Source organism: Lampetra planeri, chromosome 54, assembly GCF_965212315.1.
Source record: "Lampetra planeri chromosome 54, kcLamPlan1.2.h2, whole genome shotgun sequence".
Taxonomy (NCBI): domain Eukaryota; kingdom Metazoa; phylum Chordata; class Hyperoartia; order Petromyzontiformes; family Petromyzontidae; genus Lampetra; species Lampetra planeri.
In genome coordinates, this window is record NC_136160.1 from 6432166 (window position 1) to 6453590 (window position 21425).

The 21425-nt window shown below is 45.8% G+C and overlaps 1 protein-coding gene across 4 annotated transcripts in view; it reads right to left on the reverse strand.

Moving 5' to 3' along the window:
- Window positions 1-21425, reverse strand: part of MTBP (MDM2 binding protein) — a 31015-nt gene that overhangs the window by 4461 nt on the left and 5129 nt on the right. For 2 of the 4 annotated variants that reach the window (XM_078617774.1, XM_078617773.1), the window contains exons 7-20: window positions 21177-21315; window positions 20423-20578; window positions 19535-19629; window positions 19117-19183; window positions 18000-18117; window positions 16267-16440; window positions 13406-13519; window positions 12681-12872; window positions 11253-11331; window positions 10745-10906; window positions 7228-7323; window positions 2915-3190; window positions 1580-1772; window positions 392-511 (exon numbers count right to left, since the gene is read on the reverse strand). In XM_078617774.1, the coding sequence (XP_078473900.1) occupies window positions 392-511; window positions 1580-1772; window positions 2915-3190; window positions 7228-7323; window positions 10745-10906; window positions 11253-11331; window positions 12681-12872; window positions 13406-13519; window positions 16267-16440; window positions 18000-18117; window positions 19117-19183; window positions 19535-19629; window positions 20423-20578; window positions 21177-21315 (1981 nt within the window). The remainder of the gene's footprint in view (window positions 1-391; window positions 512-1579; window positions 1773-2914; window positions 3191-7227; window positions 7324-10744; window positions 10907-11252; window positions 11332-12680; window positions 12873-13405; window positions 13520-16266; window positions 16441-17999; window positions 18118-19116; window positions 19184-19534; window positions 19630-20422; window positions 20579-21176; window positions 21316-21425) is intronic. The other 2 variants (XM_078617776.1, XM_078617775.1) reach the window with 2 other exon arrangements.

Below are 21425 nucleotides of genomic sequence, written 5' to 3' on the forward strand. Positions count from 1 at the left end.
GTTCATTTGTGGCAAGCACTTTGTGTGCAATGAGTGCGACACACAAGGCGTATAATAATTCACCCCCATTGCAACGAGTCACGATCCAAAGTCATACTTTTATTAAAAAGTGGTTTCTTAAAAAAGAAAGAAAATGTTATATGACGCCTCCATGGCTGCAGGAGTTAGGTGAACGCACAACATCTAACGCTCCCGAAAGTAAGCTGTTGTTGAGAATATGCAGATTAAGTAGACGATCAAAGCTAGATTTGGGCGAGGGTGCATCAACAAGCCAGGCGGGGCACGGTGTTTCCGAGGCACGACAGAGCCGCAGTCCGTGCCGTGGCATACTGGCAAAGCGGGGGAGCGAACTCCGGCTCGCCGAGGAGGAGCTGCTGCTGCTGCTGCTTACCCGGTTGTGTTTCTGCAAGCGAGACTCCTTGGGCCTCTTGGAGGCTCCGTCTGAACTCGAGTCGAGCGACCTCCGACCTTTCTCAGATGCTTGCGCTTGCTTCTCGTCGTGCACCTGTTCCTGGAATTTGTGGAGAACCAAAATAAGAAACGGGGAAAACATTCAACGTCGCACTGGCCGACCTTTTCCAATAACATTCTCACGTAGCCGAAAACCTTTATGTAGATGATTGAATCCTAAATTAGTTCTTCAATTCATTAAAAATGTGAATCAAATGAAGTTTTAAATAGAAATAAAATGGTGTCCATCAACCCATGGCCTTTTTGGAAAGATATTTTCAGCAGCAGTTGTGTTAGTAGGAAGCCTTAGACTATAACTCGTCTACTCAAATATTTTTCTTGTCACGGTTTATATAGCGAAACAAACCGGTATCAGTTTGCTGTTTAAATTCCGTTACCCACAATCCATCATTTCTGCGCATAGCAAAATAACATGCATGTAACTACTTACATGTTGGCACCAGTTAAGTTTTGCATCCAACGAGAAGCACCGCCATGTGGAATATTTCATTCATCTGGACGATATGCTGCATGCCAACAACGTGGCATGTAGCAATGTGTCGACAAGGCTCGATTATTGCAACTCACTACTCTACGGGATGTCTGGCAAAAATATTAGAAGGCTGCAACTTGTGCAAATTATTTGGCACATGTCGTAATGGGTACCGCAAAATCCGACAGTGTCCGTCCGGGACTCGTTGAACTGCATTGGCTACCGGATGCTGAACAAATACATTATAAGGTCGGACTCATTGCACACAAAGTGCATGCCACAAATGAACCTCAGTACCTTGCTCATCTCGTCACAGAACATAAACCATTATGCAAACTCTAGTCATCATCGCAGCAGCTTTTGGATAATCATCAAACAAAGACGGTCACTGCATCTCACGCTTTTAGATGTGCTTCTGCGACCGTCTGGAGGGCTCTTCCTTCCGATATTAGGAAGCCACTGGAGCTATGCACTTTCAAATCATCCAGCTTGAAAACGAATTTCCTGAGAACTGCTTTTTTGTTGAGTTTGCTGTCCTACCCCTGCACCTCTGATAAGTACAGTTATCTATGTACAGCGCGAAAGAAGTTCAACATACATAGATACGAGTAAAGATATTGAACTGAAATGTGGCACCGTGTGGCGTGGGAGCGATGGCGTGCCGTCTGTAGGTGGCGCGTCCCGCGAGGGCCCTGGGGGTCGGCACTTGACGGGGGCGACCTTGCTGCCACCACCACCACCGCTGCTGCTGCTTTCGACGGAGGCGCTGTAACGCAGGGACGACCAGGAGCTGAGCGACTCACCGCTCTCCGAGCGCAGCATCCTGCCGCTCAAGCGAGAAAACGAAGAATGTAATTTTCGTAAACAGTATGAACAACAATAATGTTGATGTTACTAATCAAGGATAGCATCACTGACATTAAACACATATTGAATGTCAGTTAGCAGCACAACCTCCTTTTATAGAATCAATGGCATAGAGTGGGGGCAGGATGGTAAACGTGAGAATAGGTTTTCCCCTTTTTTCTGGCAACAAACAGCTGTGTTACGATGTTAGGACACCAAACTGAAACCTTTTACAAGGAATCATGTCTGCATTAACCACAATACTTGTGGTCAGAATGCAAACAAAAAACATACTCTGATAATGTATGCATTGTCTTTGAAACTGATTGGTCCACACCAGAGACAGCTTTCTTTTGAGCCTAGTCTCAAAACGGTGTTAGACCAAAACGGTTTAACACCGTTTTGAGACTAGGCTCAAAAATAAAACTGACCATGCTTCACCATCCTGGTCTGTGTGGATTAGTGAAGGCAGATCATGGATGTGGACATATATATACAGTATAATCATGTTTTTTGCTGTATTGCCCACAATGTAGCGCCACATTATAAGTTTGCACTCATTACACACAAATTGCTTGCCACAAATGAACCACATTACCTTGCTGATCTTGTCAAGGAACATAAACTATCACACAAACTCCGGCAATCCTTGCAGCGGCTTTTAGCCAGCCATTAAACAAAGATGGTAACTGCATCGCGCACTTTCAGATGCACTTCTGTGGCCGTCTGGAATGCTCTTCCTTCCAATATTAGGAACTCACTAGAGCTATGCGCTTTTAAATCTAGATTGAAAACTCATTTCTTTAAAACTTATTTTTGTGTTTCGTTTGCTGTCCTTCCCTCGCACCTCCGATTCACACAGTTGACTTCATACAGTGTGAAAGAAGTTCAACATACATACACAACCTCCAATAGCAGTAAGGCACGCTAATCTTCAATTTAATCACCAGCCAGGCTCAAACAGTCTTAGCTTCTGAGATCTGCCGAGGTTGTGTGCATTCCAGGTGATTTGGTCAAGGGCCATTAGCTTAAGATTCGCATAAATTCACACAAGCGATATTCAATCACAAGAACTTAGGCCAATCGATTAAACCGACGCGGCCACTCCACGCCTAGTGCTCTCACCTCTTGCCGATTCCAGGCGGCTCAGCCGCCCCCCTGCTTCGCTTACGCAACCTCTCGCCGTCCAGAACGCTGCTGCTACTGCCAGCTTCCGGGGCCCCGGGCGCCGGCGACGGAGCAGGCGACGGCGCTGGCGACGATGCAGCAGTGGCGGCGACGGAGTAAGCGATGTCTCCGCCGAGGCCGCAGGGCGATCGCGTCTCGTGCCGTACGCAGCGGGACTGCAGCAGAGCCAGTGTGCGGTCGACCTGCAGTGACCGCTTGCTGTCCAGGCAATAGCTGGAATGGAGAACCGTGGAGGAGATGCGGAAACCAGCGGCCAATTAGCGAAGGGATGTTTTAACTTGACTGGGTCAGGTGTAATGAGGTGACCGTGTGGCTCAGAGGTCAGAGGGCCGAGCTGGCACCACCACTGGGATCTTTGTATCTCATTTGTGTTTCAGCTGCCCGTACTTAAACCAGGTTCTCAATTTTAGCAAGTTGATGGTCCCAGCCCGATTCACATCAGAGTCCTATATAATTACACCTAATGAGTTGTAAGTTGACTGAGGTTCTCAAGTGTCGTGAGTTGATGATGGACTCAACCTGGTCACCAATATGCTTCCGTGTTTAATTTAGGCAAACTCAAGCTCTGATAATTCAATATATTGGTGTCACCGTCATCCTGCAAACTTTACTCTCGTTGGCAGCGTAGGTGAGAGGTGCTGCTTTGATGAGGATGAGAGGGCAGAGGTACCTCTATGATATCCAACAATGAATTAACAAAGGGAGTGTAGATTAGTATTTTGTTACTTGAGGCTCCTGCAAGCAGTAGTCACATCAGAGTGGTGAAGGTTTTAGGGTATGTTTGTATGAAATGTATACCTTGAAGTGTTTATTCTGATTGTTCTTTAACAAAGTATGCCTACTGTATTTACTTTGTTGTCAAAGGTTAATGTTTGATTTAGTTTTTTTTTTATCGCTGTATTGCTCGTTTCCTACTGAAATATACTTAACATTCCTTATTTTACACAACAGGTCTCCCTTGCAAAATAAACCGATCTTATTTTGGTTATAAAATTCACGTGTGTGTCGGTATTTTCAGGAACACAGCAACCCAAGTTCAATTCCTGGTCATGGCTAACATCAATGGCGAGTAATATCTGAACTTGTCCTGGGCCTCCCCTATGTCAACTCAGCCTTAAATGAGTATCCAGTGCATTGTATCAACACCAGAAAATGGGAGATAAACGCCATCGGACGGGGTGCTCGCCACACCACACTGTTGCGTATCGTGCTGGCCTGAATAGGTGTTCACAAACAGCACTTTCCAGATCAGTCTGTAAAAGGCTATACGGAAAAATATTTGTCTTTTGTATGTAAGTCTGGCTCACGCACCCTACGGTGGCAAACGCAGAAACAAAACTTCAACTCAATCCTCAGCTTAGTGTTAAGCTCAACACATAAACCTAACCGACACTCGAAACAGCATGTGGCTCACCTATTATCGGACTATTATTATTATTTTTTAAACTGGAATATCCATGATGTTCCTTCCTTGACTGTGTGTTTCATAGTTGTATTTTTGTTTCAAATAAAAACATTTATTTAAGACCAATGTATCATTAAAAAGTGTATACATTGCCATACTACCTTATAAATAAACTATTAAGCTGTTTAAGGTTATAAATTGAGATTAGGTTTTCTCCTGGCATCTCATAACCCTAAAAAAGAGATGTAAAAACGGGTAGTATACGATCCAATTAACTACCACTTATTAATAAGTGATAGGTAAAACTGCATTCACAATACAAGTTGTAGGATTAAGAATGTGCTCAACGTCCCTTATGTTATAATCATAACACTGTGGAACGCCACAGGTTAACACAAAGTTTAGGATGTACTGCACCAAACAATCCTCACCATCAACATGTGTTAAAGTTTGTTTCAGTAATTATTTTTTAAACCACTTGTCTCATCCTGACAAAAGTTACCAAGATGAGCATTGGACAACGTAGAGTGTGGCACTACATTTTTGCCGATTGTTGGCGTTTAAAAAAAATTATAAAAAGATTTCACTTTGTGATACTGGGCGGAGAAATTTTATCGCTGGCTGCGTGGCATGCCTGGCTGGTACGAGAGGGCACGTGAGACCCTGCTAACCCTTTCCCGTTGTTTATTTTTAACTGGGACGGCCGGTTACAGAGTGCAGCCAAAAAACACTACGCCAGCACGGGTACAATTGGGCGATGGGTATGGAGCCCACGGGCGGGTTATGTTCGCCTATTATAAAGCGTTAAGGAAAGCTCAATGAAGGTAAAAAAATATATATATTTAGCCAGAAGGCTTTTAAAACAATGTCACAGGACATGACAAAAATACGATTCAGCAATTGTGGATAAAGAGCCCTCTATTATTGTGGGGACTTCAGAAGGCATTATGCAATCTCATCTTCTTGAGCCGTTTTCCCTGCTCCTTGCTGCAAGAGTTAAAAATGCAAAGTTTCATACAACCTGGCAGAAAAGTCCATATATTCCAAACTCTCCAAGCATCTCGCTCCATGACGGTCAGTCAGCTCCTTATCACTCTTCTATAACTACAGCCAACATCTATTGTTCCATAAACATTACCCCCTGATTCCACCACCTATGTTGAGGACTTGGTCTACCACACGGACCGTTTTGTCTCAACCACACTGTTCAACCACCACCAACACTGCAGGTCACAACGCTTCTCTTTCTGCTTCTTCCCTCCCACTTCTCCACTTTGGAATTACCTTCCATCGTCTCTTTTCCCAAACGCGTATAATCTTGCTAAATTTAAAAAAACGTGCTCACTCTTATCTCTCACAAATTTTATCGTGCCGTTTTCCGATGGCTGCAGTTTTGGTCACTTGGGCCTGTGCTTAGTAAACATGTTTTTAAAATTAAATGAATAATTATTATTTTAATTTAAAAAAACTCTTCTATCGATTGCACAGGTTATAGTCGTGAAGGTGGAGACAGAGGGCATGGTTGTCTGTGCCCACTATTCAGTTGCATGCATGTGTGGGCAAGGGAGCAAGTTGTCCTTGTGGGTACACTTTGTAAATGTGTCATAAGGCAGGGGGTGGGAAGTGACTATACATACCCCGATCTGCTCAGACGCCTTCAAAGCCCCCATGGGAGTAGGCTTTTTTAGAACAGGACCACCACCTCTTAAATACCTCCTGTACTTTACGGAGTAACCCTTACCACTATGTAAGCTTAAAAAATAACTGGATAAGCAATGACTGAAGCGCTACTTTCTTTTTATCCGAGCTGCATGTGAGAAGTTTAACTCTGAGTGAGAAGTCATTGCGTGTATCACTTCTGCCAAACAGGCAATGTTTTTTACTTAATACCGAAAAAATACGTGAAACTGCTCTGCTAATTAGGTGCATTCAGGTACATTCTAAAAAACAACACTTTGGGTTAATATAGTCAAAACAATTAAACAAGGTGTGGTCTGGGGGCTCAGAGGTCAGAGTGCTAAGCTGGCACCATTAAAATCTTGGGTTCAAATCTCGGTGTCTGCCTGTGATCACACTGGGCTCTCAGTGCAGTGAGGTTTTGAGCGCACCCCAGACACCAATGACTACACTTAAATGTTGCTACATTTCACCTCTGAGGATTAAAAATATCAGTTGAGTTCTTCTTGGTTCTTTCGGTAAAGTCACGTAGAAGGGAAGTAATAAAATGATAAAAATAAAACATAATAAAATAATTCTCACGACGTTTCGGCCACAACGCAAGCAGCCGTCCTCAGGAATTATATTATTTTATTATTTTATTATGTTTTATTTTTATTATTATATTACTTCCCTTCTACGTGACTTTACCGAAAGAACCAAGAAGATGAATCCCTGCAGTCACGAAAGCTTTAAATCGAAATCAGTTGAGTTGTCATGAGACGAATATTTTTCTCATTGGCAGAGCTGGTGGGCTAGGGCTGGCCTTTACTGTGTACAGCAAAGGCCACTTTAAGGCATCTTAGAGGTCACTCTGTGATATCTGCTTCCATGGGACATTCTCGAACACATCATGGGAGGGGTGGCACTGATCTAAGAAAGATATGAAGAAAAACTTTGTTCAATGACATGCCGCCAGTGGCACAACCGGGATAACACTGAGTAAAAAGCGAGTGTTGATTAAATTAAACAAAAAAAAAAGATGTGCGAAGCCAGGGTATGGACAGATCCTAACCACTTGGCACACCACACTTGGCAAACTCTGGCAGGATTAACGAGGAAGCAGGCTCTGTGACTCTGTCAGGAGAGACGGGTTCACTTAAATTTTTTTCGCGACTGCTGCACTCACTCGAGCCCGTGGAACCGGCAGTGTTGAAGCTCCTTGAAGGGCAGGGATGAGAGCTTCTCCACGGTCAGCCCTTCCGTCCACCTGCTCAGACCGCCACTGAGACAAACCAAAATAAATCACGACCAATCACAGCACGGTCAAGATTAAACAACGAGGCAGCCAAGCAGGATGGCTTGGGACTATTCTCCCACTACTATCCTTAGGATCTGCACGAAGTTGCTTTTGTTATGCGTTTGGAGCCTCTAGAGCCCATAGTTAAAATCCGAAACATGGTCTGGTGTGACGTGGGTAACTTGCAGACATGCGGTTCTTAAGCTGGTTGTGAAGGATTTAATCTTCTTTTGAGTAGTATTGTTCACATGCAGTACAAGATGTGCTGTTGTGCACAACCATGAAGTAAACAAATATATATTTATTTAATAGCTATTGTGTAAAATTGAAATTCTTAAATTGTGCGTTTTTTAAAACTATGCGTATTTGTGATTTCAATTCGGAGGCCATGAGCTTCAAAATTTATTTAACCTTATGTTTAAGTTTGTTTTGAAAACTCACCCCTTTAAATTGGTCTTCACCCCCTAGTTCTGGCCGTTAACACTGCAGTTTCTGTTTATTTCCTGATTTTCATTGGTGGGATCTACCGATTAAATGCGCTTTACAAATGTACATTATTATTATTTGTAGGTAATGTCTGGGTGAAAAGGGTGGGGCTATTTACCTATTATGTTATAACGAGCCTTTTGCCCGTCCAAGGACGTGTGTATTGCAGTAAATCTGAAAATTGCAAGCGAAAAGCAGACCGAGACGTGATATTCATTGCATCCATTCGTGTGCATTTTGTAAGGCTGCGGTGACACAGACTTATTTGATTTAAAGGTTATAATCCCTTGTTCATCATGACGTCCTTTTTACTTCTATGTCTCAACAGCGTTACGGAGATCGCGTGACGTGAGGGTTCTGCCTTTGTAGTGAGGGTTGTAAGTTGACGCTGAGGAGGGGGGAGGAAGCGCCTCGCCCCCCCCCCCGTGGATTGACGTCACCCTCTTAATTATTATTAATGGGGGGGGGGGGGGGTCCATTTGGAGGACGTCACCTGTTCATGATTATTAATGAGGGGGGCTGGTCGACGTGGAGTGACGTCACGCGTGGGACACACAGACATTCTTGGCTCATTATAGTAGTAATGTATATTTGTATATGAAACTAACTGGCCTTACATGATAAACATCTACCAGATTGACGTTTCAGGCAATTGGCCACCTTAAAGTATCCCAGATGGTGGAATACTGTAAGAGACACAGACCTTGGAGGTCAGATGTACACTATGCAACAGCTGAGGAATCTGGTGGAAGGAAGAGACTGCAAGCTGTCGTATCATTCATTACAGGAGTCCCATCTAAAGTTTAGACCAAGAAAAGTAGACGCACATAAATACTCCTCCTCGAATCCCAATGGGAAACTTTGGATACAACGCCCATAAGCGGCACTGGTCACGATGATATCTTGACCTATGTAGCATGGTAATTGGAGGCAAGCAGGCTGGAGTGTTTGGCTTGCGGATTTGGCTGTGGGACAACCTCGGGGGTTTTGCATGAATGGCTTTCGTCCACACGCATAACAAAAAAAAACTCAGTGACATTTTGACCAAACAGAACCCTTCTATAAAATATTCCAAAGGCTCGGCTGACACATTTTTGAGGAAGTAAAATACTACAACTGTAATGATTATCATTATTACGAGCATTAACAATGGGTGAATATTTATTCACAAACGATTCTCACGAAAATGAACCGACTTTGGCCTTACTGATTTAATGATCACTTAATTAGTCATAGGGAAATTCATACATTCGTTCAAGAGCCCTCTTTAATATATTTTCATTAATAAATGCAGAGCAAGCACTCGCCAGGGAAAATAGGGACAGAAAAGCACTGCCAATGCCAATTGGCAAAGCTCACCACAACACGCGGCCAGCCCACCGCATGAGCACCACCTTAACATCACCCCAATATATTGTTCATTCAAACCTTTTCCCGGGCAACCACACAAAATAATGACCTTCAAGTGTTATTGCTACAGAAACAAGCCCCATTTTGTTCATAATACGTTTGAAAGAAATGTTCTACTTTCAATGCACTTCACCAAATTCCTTCAGAACGGAAATTGCAGTTTCCTTTGACAATCCTCTTAAACAGGCTGCTCTAAACGTCAACAGGTCGAGGCTCGTCGTGCTAACGAGAGGATTTAGCGGAATTACTCTACGCGGCGGGGACGAGACTACGACAATCGCACCGGCTTGCTTCTGCACTCAACGACGTTTCAAAAAGCCCTCCCCGGTTACCGTTTCTTTTCATTTTACAAACAAACCATCTGCTCACTCCCCCCCCCACGCCCTCCCTTCCCAGACCAACACTCCACCATCCTTTTCTTGTCTGAATCGAGATTAAGAAGATTTTTTCAATCCGGCAGTAGGTATGCTTATTCTTTCACTGCACATAATTTAAGAACCACATTATTAACGCACAACAGCACTGTTAATGAGATTTACCAGACTGCAATTCTATGGAAACCAACTCAAGAGCATCACCTGCTGTTTAGAAAAAGGCTCTTGTCAGCACCAGTACAAAATGTCGCGCAAATAAGTTAAAGATACAACCACGCAATTGCTTGCTCACGCCACTGTTGGAGGAAGTGCCTTCACAAGAGCAAAATCTAGAGAATATTTGGCCTACTCTTCCACGCTGACCGGATGTGTGTTGGAAGAGGTTAACTGTAGTGAAATGTAATAATAAATATAATAATTTGCCAATCCACTCAGAAATTAGGGCCCCCCCATGTCGTGTCGGTCATGAAGGTTTGTTGGAACATATTTCCCCATGGTGATCAGTGCGGGTTGGTAAAGATGGTGTGGGGCAGCGCAGGACAGGTTCAGAAAACACTTGCCACTTTCCGTGGTCGGAAATCAAACTCAGGTCATAGGGTTCATAACACGGTTTCGCTAACCACTGCATCACTGCTTCTGATAAAACATAAACCAAGCAGAATGTCTTTAAAGGAATATACAATAAAACTACAAACATCTTTTAGCTTGGGAGATAGGTATTTGGGGGCTCTGTGCTCCAAGCAGAGTCAGCATGGAGCCCTCACAGTATGGCTGGTTTTCCACTGGATATTTGCAGTACCGCGCTGGAACCAAACCATCATATATTGGCCCCAAAAGAAATCCGAATCTGCCTCAGGGCCAAGCAGGGCCAGGGCTAATGACATATTCGTTCTGTGTGATATCAGCGGCATGGCTTGGCTAAAAAAACCTGGTGCTTCTCAAGCGATGCCAGGCTGGCAAGGCCCTAGCGAGGCTTTGTGGTAGAGTGTCAAAATATATTTATCTGAGTTGGACTCAGTGCTCTGACGTGGTCCTTTGGATGAACTGCCATGCCTTCAACAAGCCTTCTCTTGCTCAAAAGGCAATGGGAACCCGCCTATAATAACCTTCACAGTTTGCCTGACGTGTCCTCTTACCGTACGGGTGCCGGCAGGGTGGCGGCTGTGGTCCCCGCCGCGGCCGTGCCGTCCTTGTTAAAGAGAAGCAGCAGCTCCCGTGCCGAGAGGACCCCTGAGGGGCCCGAGGGACGGGTCCCGCGGACGGGCCCCTTGGCTGCCGCCCACGGCTGACGCTCGGCGCTGCTCAATGTGGACGAGAGACGAACACGTGTCTGTGGCGTGGCTGAGCGTTAGCGAGTTCGATGCTTGTAGGATCAAGCAACCCAATAGCATGTCTCTCCTAATAAAAACCGTCTCGAGACACAGAAAGGCTTTCCTGGATAAATATACATTATTACACACATACAGTGTAGACACGTGTGGACACATGGATTGTTAATGCACACTGAAATGAATTATGCAGTGTGCGCGTGTGGGGACAAATGAACTTACTCACACCGCTCATCTGAAAAAACTGACTCACTCCGCTTACCTGACTTGACTCACTCACTCTGCTCACATGAATAGACTCACTCACTCCGCTCACCTGCGACCCTGTGCCCAGCTCTCGGCTGCTTCGCGATTCTGCAGTGCCCGGATTTCCAGCTGCGTTGATGCCCTCCGACCTGTGGTTTGGGCCCGGGAACAAAGGTTACGGCTCAAGAGTTCAGGGCACCATGATAAATGTTCGTTTTGCATCGTAACAAAAAATATTCCGCGGCTTTCATGGAAATGGAACCTCCAACTTTAGGTGTTGAGACCGAGTGGCAGGCAGGCTGATGGCTAGGTTATATAGTGCCATTGTTAACATTATGAGTGATAGCTTGGTTAAGTGTAAACATCACAGTTAACTACGTACAATGTCAGCATCATGGTTGTTATCTTTTAAACCTGGTTTTAACACAATCATATTGATCACTACCATATTTTAGACACGCTCACCATCATCGTTATCACATAATTAAGACCCTTGCTGTCTCGTGTTCATCTCACTAACTCTACTGTCATCCTAATCATGGCTACTGTCTTTTAAACATTATCAGGATAATTGTTAAGAATTTAATCTGGGTGCCACGATTGTATTATTATGAATATTACGACAATGCTGAGAGGGTTTATGAGGTGGCAGCAATGAATGTAAGAATATCCATAAGGTAGTTACAACGACTGAGAGTTTGTTATGAAAACGATGGCACCAATTCGGTTAACGCGACAATACCAACCATAGCAAGAATGTAAACACACCTGTCAACGTCGTTATGTATGTATGTATGTGTAATGAGTGACTTCCGCGACACGTCGTGTAGAGGGTACTCTCTTCTTTATTCACATTCGGGCAGACCACAGGCCAACCTTATCCTCTTCCTTCTCCGAGTACACACGTAGATATTAGCATCCCTACAGGCTACACGTGGTCGATCCCACGATCCCACAGCGTGGTTCTGTCCGCCCACTCCCGGCCTCGCCGCTGGTTGACGGCGTGCCGGCGAGGGTGGTGGGACTTCGCAGATCTGCCACGTGGCCGAACGACGGCGAGAGATGACAGCGAACAGCGAGGCAGTCCGGACCCAAGGCTCCCCACGTCGACCACGAGTCCTCCTCCGCCTCCGCTTATATTGCCGCAGGCACGGCTAGGCTCCGACTCTGGCCACGCCCTCTCGTGGAACCATCTAGCCGGTTCCCGGAGTATCTCGGCCATCCCCGCCCTTTACCTTTGGCCCAGATACCTCTCCCTTTGGGATTAGATGATGTTTATAGTGGTGTCTGTGCCTCTCTTTTCCAACCAGTAGATGTCACTATGTCATTACATATGTATGCATGCTGAACTTATTTTTCACCATACATAGCCAACCGTGCTATCTTTCCTACAACCTCGTGGGCACCACAGCCGTCACCCATCACCGTTGCTCTCACCGCTCTCTCCGTAGCGGGTGATGTGGATGGGATGTGAGTCGGAGGTAGGGAGGGGACTCACGTGCGGCAACGAGTTGGGCGAGCGATGGGCACGGGCGCCGGGCAACGTGGGCGAGAGCGGTGGCTCCCCGGGGCAGCTCCCGCTCCGCTCGCTCCACGCAGCGCGCGCGGCACTCGCGTAAAACGTGCACCAGGTCGTCGTCCGCCTTCTTCGGCGCCTCCTCCGCTCCGTCACCACACTTCTCACGCCGGCCTACGGCACCACCAGTGGTGGACTTTACTATCATTCACCCGCCCGTTCACACGTTCGGCCAAAAGTACGCTCGCTCATGACTTTAGTACAACAGGAATAATAATAACATGATAATGGAGCGAACTTGTCAAACCACTACTGGATGAAGGCTTCCGCGCTGGTCATGTGGGGATCTTTGAACATACTTCATCACACTGATCAATGTGGGTTCGTGAAGGGGGATGCACAGGACCAGTTCAGATATCACTTGTCATTGATATAAGCTGTGGTCAAGAATCGCACTGAGGTAGCCAGGTTCATAGCAGTGTGAGAACCACAATAAGTAGGTAGTACAATTAGGTAGAAGGCAGTACATCAAGTAAGATGTTTACTTATCCATTGGCAATTTTTAGGGGACTTTTATTCTCTGGCATTTCATTTCTCTGTTACACGTAAAAATACCTGGAACGATGTTAATTTTAGCCATTTGCCTTTTTGTTTTTGTGAAGAAGTTTTGGCAGAGGGGTGTGGAAGGAGCCCGAGGTGTTGCTCACCATTCCACTCCTGCAGCATCAGCATCTGCAGATGGGCCACGCTCATCTCCACGGCGACCAGCTCATCGCCGCGGTAAACAGGCAGGCGACCCAGAAAACCCATGGCGTCAAAACCTATCGGAGGCACGCGTTTGTTAGAAACCATATCTGCTCCTTTGTTCACTTACGACAATCAAGGGAAATATATTTTATCGGCAGAGAAAAATACATCTTTTTTTGATATGCACATATACATAACGAGGATAAACTCACTGATACCATACTCATTTGTTAACTCTACTAAAATTTACAATAAAGTATAGTGCTTTGTCATGTTACTGCTGGATGAAGGCCTCCCTCCCCACGTCATTTCGTTCATTAAGATTGATCGTCTATACTTCACCACACCAGTCCGCGCAAGCTTGTGAAGGGCTTAGGAGGCGGCGTAGATCAGCTCAGACACCCCTCGCCGGTGAAATTATCCACGGCAGGGAATCAAACGTAGGTCACCGGATTCATAAGGCAGTGTGCTAAATGATGTGCCACCAGTCCCCCACCCTCGGTAACGCTTTCAACATTTTGAAGCTTTAACTTTCACGCTGATTTGCTCTCCAAACTTCGTGCCATGTGTTTTTGCTTTGCCAGCTATGTCACACAGCATACCAGGCAAGGTCAGACTGATCAATTCCCATGCATTCCGTGTGCATATAAGTCATGCTAATAGTACCACGCCTCCCCCCCCCCCACCATCCTAACCCTACTTCATAATTTCCCAATGGTCTCACGCCACCACCACTAGTTAATCATCATGCCCCCACCCCGCCCTCCACATCCACAATGGTTACAATGCACAGAAAACGCGAACTGGATGATTTGATGAATTGTCACTTTTTGCAGTTGCTATTTCAGCTAAAATCATTGATTAGAGTTTGTGCGAACCAGTTACATATTCTAACATGCACAAGGCATGTGTAGTGACACAGCGACGACTGCTGTCCAGCAGCGGCAACTGCGGTGGACAGTTAGCGCACACACCGTCGAGTAAATACACGGCTGTGTGCCGGCAGGGCGGAGGAACTGGGGCAAGGGTCACGGAAGACCTCATCGGGAGGCCCCTGGAACCTGCTAGTGGGTTCAAGAAGGGAGGCGCGGCCAGGGCAGAACCAGGCCGCGCCGAGTAGAATAAAAGCAGCGGAGAGCGGGAGCTCCGGGCTGCTGGTTCTGGGAGTGGACTCATCTCATCGTCGTCACCGCATTCGCCCGATCATTGCGCGGCCGGACAGTAGTTGGCTGTCTCAGTCGACGCCATCAGTGCAAAGCGTTCAGGGTTGTGTCTAGGCCGGGCTGTACGGCAACGTAGTCGAGAGAGGAGGCGATCCGAGCGAGTGTGAACGGCCGGAGTGGTGTAACGGAAATAAAGAGAGAGAAGGTGCCTCCTGCAACTACCTCGTCTCTGACTGAGTGTGTGCCACACACACCGAGGACACTACACATGTATAATGAGTGGAATAGCTGATTTTAAATTGATTAATCGATCCATTGTTACTTGCCCAATACACAACACACAAACAACTTCTGCGCAGACTTTAAAGTGATTCAGATTTTAATCTATCTATATATATAAAAAATTCACAAATTGCGTGTGGGTTTGTGGCGGGGTTTGTGTGTGGGTTTGTGTGTGGTCGTGCGCTTGGCTCTCCAACGGTGGGGTTTACGTCAAAACAAAATTGCCAGGTACCACGCCGTAAGCCCCGCGGTGAGCAAGCGCTATTCCTTTTTCACATCCGTAAACTTTTAATTAGTTTAATTGGTGATTTAGTGCGCTTCCCATTTGTTTCTTTATCTATAACGCGTGCACGACCATACCAACTAACGCGCCTTTGGTGGAGGGGACGGTCCATGCCAAGTCGTAGTGAGGGGGACATTTGCTTTTGCGTAAAAAATGCTATAAAAGTACACTAAACGCTGACGTTAATTCTTCACTGTGTGATGTCCCCCCCACCCCGATGTGTGCAGTTACTAATATATACAGTCGCTAGATGCTACCACTTTAGGCAGTAGACCGTTTAGGGGTAGCAGCCCAGCCCCAGCCTGCCAAGGTGCCACCTCGGCCGGCTGGACAATCTAGGCGAGGCCGGAGACTCTGCACGGGACTAGGCCTCACCACGCCACTCTGTCAGGTGAGTACTTTGTGCTATACAATCGATAAATACTGCTATAGAGTCAGCATGTACTACTGCAGTGATAGCAGGTACCACCACAGTCGGTATGCACTGTTGTAATCATAACAGGTACCACCATAGTCGGTATGCACTGCTGTAATCATAGCAGGTACCACCACAGTCGGTATGCACTGCTGTAATCATAGCAGGTACCACCACAGTATGCATTGCTGCAGTGAAAGCAGGTACCACCACAGTATGTACTGCTGTAATCATAGCAGGTACCACCAGAGTATGCACTGCTGTAATCATAGCAGGTACCACCAGAGTCAGTACGCACTGCTGTTAGATTTTTAAGAGTAGTTGTGAATTATTTTTAAGACCCGGGCAACGCCGGGTACTTCCCGCTAGTGTTTTATAAAATAGATTTTGTGGTAGGACGTAGACGCAGTTGTTAGCACACTCCGTTACGAGTCTGGTAAACCGAGTTCGATTTTTTGGCATGGCTAACAGCAGTGCCGAGTGGACTGTGAACAGGTCTTGGGCCTCCCCTTTCACCAACCCCCACTGACCAGCTCAGGAAAGTGTGGTCAAACAACCCCCATGGCAAGGGAAGTCCTTCATCCAGCAGTGAATTGACAAAGGGTTGTGAAATATTATTTGTAAAATACATTTTATCAAAGTTTTCACCTGTTTAAGTGCAACAGGCTCACTCAGTACCGGTGCAATGGAGTTTGTGGCTTGTGCTGATCAGCTGTTGCGCGATGGTTGCTGCTGCCGCTCCATTTATCCCGTCGGCCGTCCGTATCAGCGTTGCGCGGCAGCCATTTTGGCCGCCCCCCTGGACGAACAGGAAGCGGCTGCTGCTTTCGCCTTTGACTTTGACATTGGGCACTGGTGGGGAGCAACGGGAAAACACAATACTTATCACCAATAGTAGACTAAAGTAATCATCAGCCATGATCACTCCACTGCTAGATGACATTTTAACTATTTTTTTCATATTTTACCAGGCAAGGTCCACTGAGCAATATAGCTTTCTTTTAGAAGCGACTTGACCATAAATGATAGCTCAACGAAGTGGCTTGTCATGTGGACATTTACAGCAGCCAAATAAATGCTCCAAATGCATGTTTCTAAATGTGGAGGGAAAAACCGGAGGATCCGGAGAAAAATCCGCGCAATCACGGGGAGAACAAGCAAACTCCAAATATATAGGTGTCAGGGTTGGGATCGAACCCACAACTTCCTGCATACCAGACGAGGAAGTTAACATTTTGCCATTGTGATGCTTCGGCAGAACAAGTCGCTTGAAGGGATGACAACCGATGGTCAATAATAATAATGGAGTGGCAGTCAAGGAATGGAACGCATCCAAAAGGATGTCCACTACTGAGATGGAGTGGTGAAGTCCGCTCATGTGTAGAATCTACATTAATTGATACATTGCAGGATCATTAGAGATGGTGCAGCATAGGGAGATAAGTAATGCATAACCAAAAAAACTAAAAAGGAAATTACACTTATCTTGGAGACACATCTAGGGTTTGTGTCCTAGGTGGGCCCACATGAGACTCAAGCTTAATTAAAATATATATACTGCATGGAACACCGTTACAATACTTTAGTGATGTAACGATAATGTCACTAGGGCACAACAGCAACACGTTTGACTACAACTTTAGAGTGTTTTCTCATGCGCAAAACTTTAAACGCAAGTGTCTGGAACACAGTTTCAGTATTTCAGAGATGGAGGGATGAGATCAGCTAACGTGAGTGAGGGTTTCAGAGGACTGTGAAGGATGGTGATGATGTGAGAAAGTCTTCACACAGCAGTGGACAGCTTTTGGCTGATGGTAACGATGACAAGCGAGAATAATGTACAAGAAGCAAGCGCTTCAGCTAATGGTTACTTATTTAAGGGGAAGCTGCATGAACACTAACATTTATTATGGGCTTTTAAAAAAGTGTTGTCTTTCCCCACAAATGTATCGCTGATTAGACTGTTGGTGTTGTCATGAGACAAAGTATCCATTCAGATTTATTCAAGAGCCACGTATCCCTCGTATTAAAGAATGGCCCACAAAAAGCAGATGTCAGAGAGCGACTACTGAAATCCCTTCAACCGACATCTGGTCCACACAGTAGGGGGGCAATGCTTTCCCACCCATTCTGCCGCTTCGGAAAATGTTCACCGCATGACAGTTCAACAAATATTTTGAGTCTCAGAGCTGAAATGAACAAAATAAAGCGCAGAACCAAATTTAATTTCAATGGTTTGTTCATGCAATCATCAGTGACCGAGCTGAGACTATCAACTTGCTACACTTCAGAACCTGGTTAACCATAGGTGGGCTGCTGGTTTTCAAACCCTAGATCGCAGCTGTGTCAACTCAGCGCTTTGAGCCACCCAGACACCCCATCCTGGGCTCTTTTTGTCGAGGACAACTTGCCGGAAGAGTGATCCGACTTCTTAGCTTTCAGCTCCTTCCACTTGCTGTAGCTGCGCTCACTGGGCGGTGGCGCCGCAGTGCCAGTGATGGTGCAGCCCAGGCGAAACAAGGCTCCCACCTGCATGGGGAGTAGAGGTTATTAGTTAATACTGGTAGGAACGAAGTGAACCAGCCTACAATAGATTATATCGTCCGTCCGTCCGATGTCCGATTAGGTGTAGCAACATCGCCCCCTACTGCAAACACTTGGCAGGACCCTACAAAAACCTTTACACTCAGTGAGGCTTTCCTGGCTAAACAAGTGTAATAATACATTATGTTTATATTCTTTGGTTATTCGTTCTTATCAGCCCACCCCGCAGGGACCTGTTTCACCTCCATACTTTGCTGAATTGTGAAAAGTCTGGGTAAAGACAATAGTCAAGAATTTGTTATTTTACGTCTCGTTTGCATCATCTGTCTCAAATGATCTGTTTGGTGTGTTTTTTCTGCATCAACCTACAGGTTAACACGGGTATATTATTTCCACGATGAAAACAATTAATTGTAATGTGCGCACTTCAATGTGTGTAGTGTTTTGGTATAAAAAAAAGCAAGTTGGCAGTGAGGAGCACAGGTGGTGCATGTGCCAGTCATCTCAGTCAGTAACACATAACACTTGGGGGTCTCTCCCGTGACCTCTTGCCAGTGAGCCTTCCACACTTCGCATCACCTCAAAGAGTACCTACACTGCACTGTGGAGATGTCACCATCAGTTAGTGGTGGACAGAGGCTGTTGTCGTTGCTGTGTCTGTATAAACGTGTCTGTGTGTGCGTGTCTTTGTATCCGAGATCTGTGTTGTCTGTAAGTCCCTTGTTATATTCTTATCCCCACCACAGGTGAGAAGCAGAGTGTGTGGGGCTACAAATAGAGACTCTAGGGGGGACTTGAACAGTGGAATATTTACAGGCATATTATCGCAACAAGCAAGTTGGCAAAGAGGAAAGTATGCAATATATTACACTTCATAAAATATATACCTAAAGATCTGCTTTCATGATTACTTGAAGCTTAGGGTCTGCAGCGTGAATCCAAACATTATAACCAGAATGCCCTATTGTGTAGCCGATCTCGTACCGTCCCCTTTAAGGCGGAAAGCTTTTCCAGGAATCGCACAGCGGAACCAGTTTCATCCTCCGCTACACTGTCCACAGCACTCAGTCAAAGAACTTTCAAAAGATGGAACCAATGCAAAAAAAAACAAACATAGATCTTATTTTTGTAGATACCTGCCTGAGTTATGCATCATACCTGAGGTATGTATCATCCGAACAACATTACATGCAGGGCATGTGGGAAAGAGCACCATTTAGGGTGGTTAAGAGGCAATTGGAGTGACCTCAGAAGTAGGTTCTGTGACATCAACTTCCAGGCTCCATACTGACACATGGCCATACACTGCGAGCTGCAAGAGTCAGAAACAACAACTTCCTAGGCTCATAACAACATGCCGCATACACCACAACCGTAGGCCCTCGTGCTGGGTGTAGGATACAGCTCAAGACGAGTGGCTGAGATGAGGTGAGCCGGGATTGTCGTTGCGTCTACCAAACCGACCAGGTCGAGGCTCTGCCCAAAGTACAGGCGCACCTAGCACACGGTCCAAAGCACGCACAGATTCACACCATGAAATTCGATAAATACAGGGTGCTTCAAAAATCTTTTAACACTTCTGAGAATTTGCAACAATATCACAAGAAATGTGCCTCCAGGCTCTGGAGACCACCAGCAGAAGATTCAAGGCATGTGTTGAAAATGATGGTGAACAAGTGGAGACTCTGACTTTTTGAAGCTATTAACATACATTTGTTATCATGTTACCGTGTATTATTAGTTATTTTTCCATTAAAAACGATAGTCCTATATCAGTGTTAACTGTTTTTTTAAAGCACCCTGTATATCTACTGCTTCACCTTAAATGGCGGGGAAATTAAAGAGAACACAACACCTAATTATAAAGCCTCTACACGTCTCCCACTAATTTCAATACACAAATAAAGTATGCTTAACACTCCTGATATGCTTTATGCAATAACACTGTGGGCCACAAAATTAAATTACTGTGAGCTGTTGCGCAATGTGACGTGTACAGACGTTACGATGTCACGTCGCGTCATCACGCCATCTCACCACCCCTGTGTTTCTAATTTCAATTTTTTTTATATAAAATCAGCTGTTACGCATAATATGTCACTAAAGCTGCAACCTTATGTTATTTGCAGTATAGAACTAGTTTCCCTTTAGTTACATTTTCCCTCTCAACTTATATTGGTGGAAATTTTCCATTTAGTAAAGCAATATAAGTTTACGGAGAAAATACTGTAAACCTAAGGTGTTACATGTCACGAGCCACTGGTCTGGACCCAGTGACTACAACAAGCACCTCTGGAACGGCGTTCCTCCTCCACCCTCTGGCGTTCCTTCTCCGCGGTGTTTTCTCCGCTGTCGAGTTGACGGGTGGGTCCAGGGCCTCCGAGAGAGAATCTCTGGGCAGCGTCTTCAGCTTCACTCCTGGGAAGATCACATCCGAACCCGGTGCCTGCGCAGAAGTCAGCGTACAGAGAACAGCACGTTTTTACTGTCCTGCAAAGTACATTAACTCGGGATCCTGCCAGATCCAAATTCAAAGATGAATAGTAAATCTGACTTTTTTTTAGATACACCAAAACGTTCAGTTGCACTCTGAAGCCCACAGCTTCTCGAGCACAGACCCTCCCCCTCACACCCAACTACCCCTCAACAAACACCTCACCACGCACCCTGCTACCACTCACCACCCACCTCTCACTACGTAACTCTCTCCACCAACACAGCAACGACTCACCCCAACGCTTTACTGCCAGTGGCCTCTCACCACACACACCACACCCTGCCATTCATCACCACACTCCGGTGCACTGAGTCGTGGAACCGATTAGCACGGTTGGCTACATACGGTGCGAAAGAAGTTCAACATGCATACATCTCCTTGCCACCACACATCCCCTACCAGTTAATCACTCGCCACATGCTCTGCTACCACTCACCACACATCATGCCACCACAATACATTTGTCGAGGAATCCATACATATGCATCATTTTGTGTTCCTTGCTTTGCATTGCATTATACTTTCAGGCCACGGGGACGACGCTCACCTCGTTGTTGAATACGCGTACATCTCCCCGCCACACCATGTGCACATCCACGGTCCTTGCAACGTCCGCTGGACACAACACACCGTCACCCAACTCACACGTGCGCGCCTGTAGGAAGCTCACAATGCCAGGGCTCACCCTGTGCCACAAAAACAACAAAACATGCAAAAGAACAATATGGATTCTCCTCGCTAGCACTGTGATTCGGGTGCCTACAGTCGAATGCTCACAAGTTTAAATCCAGCATCT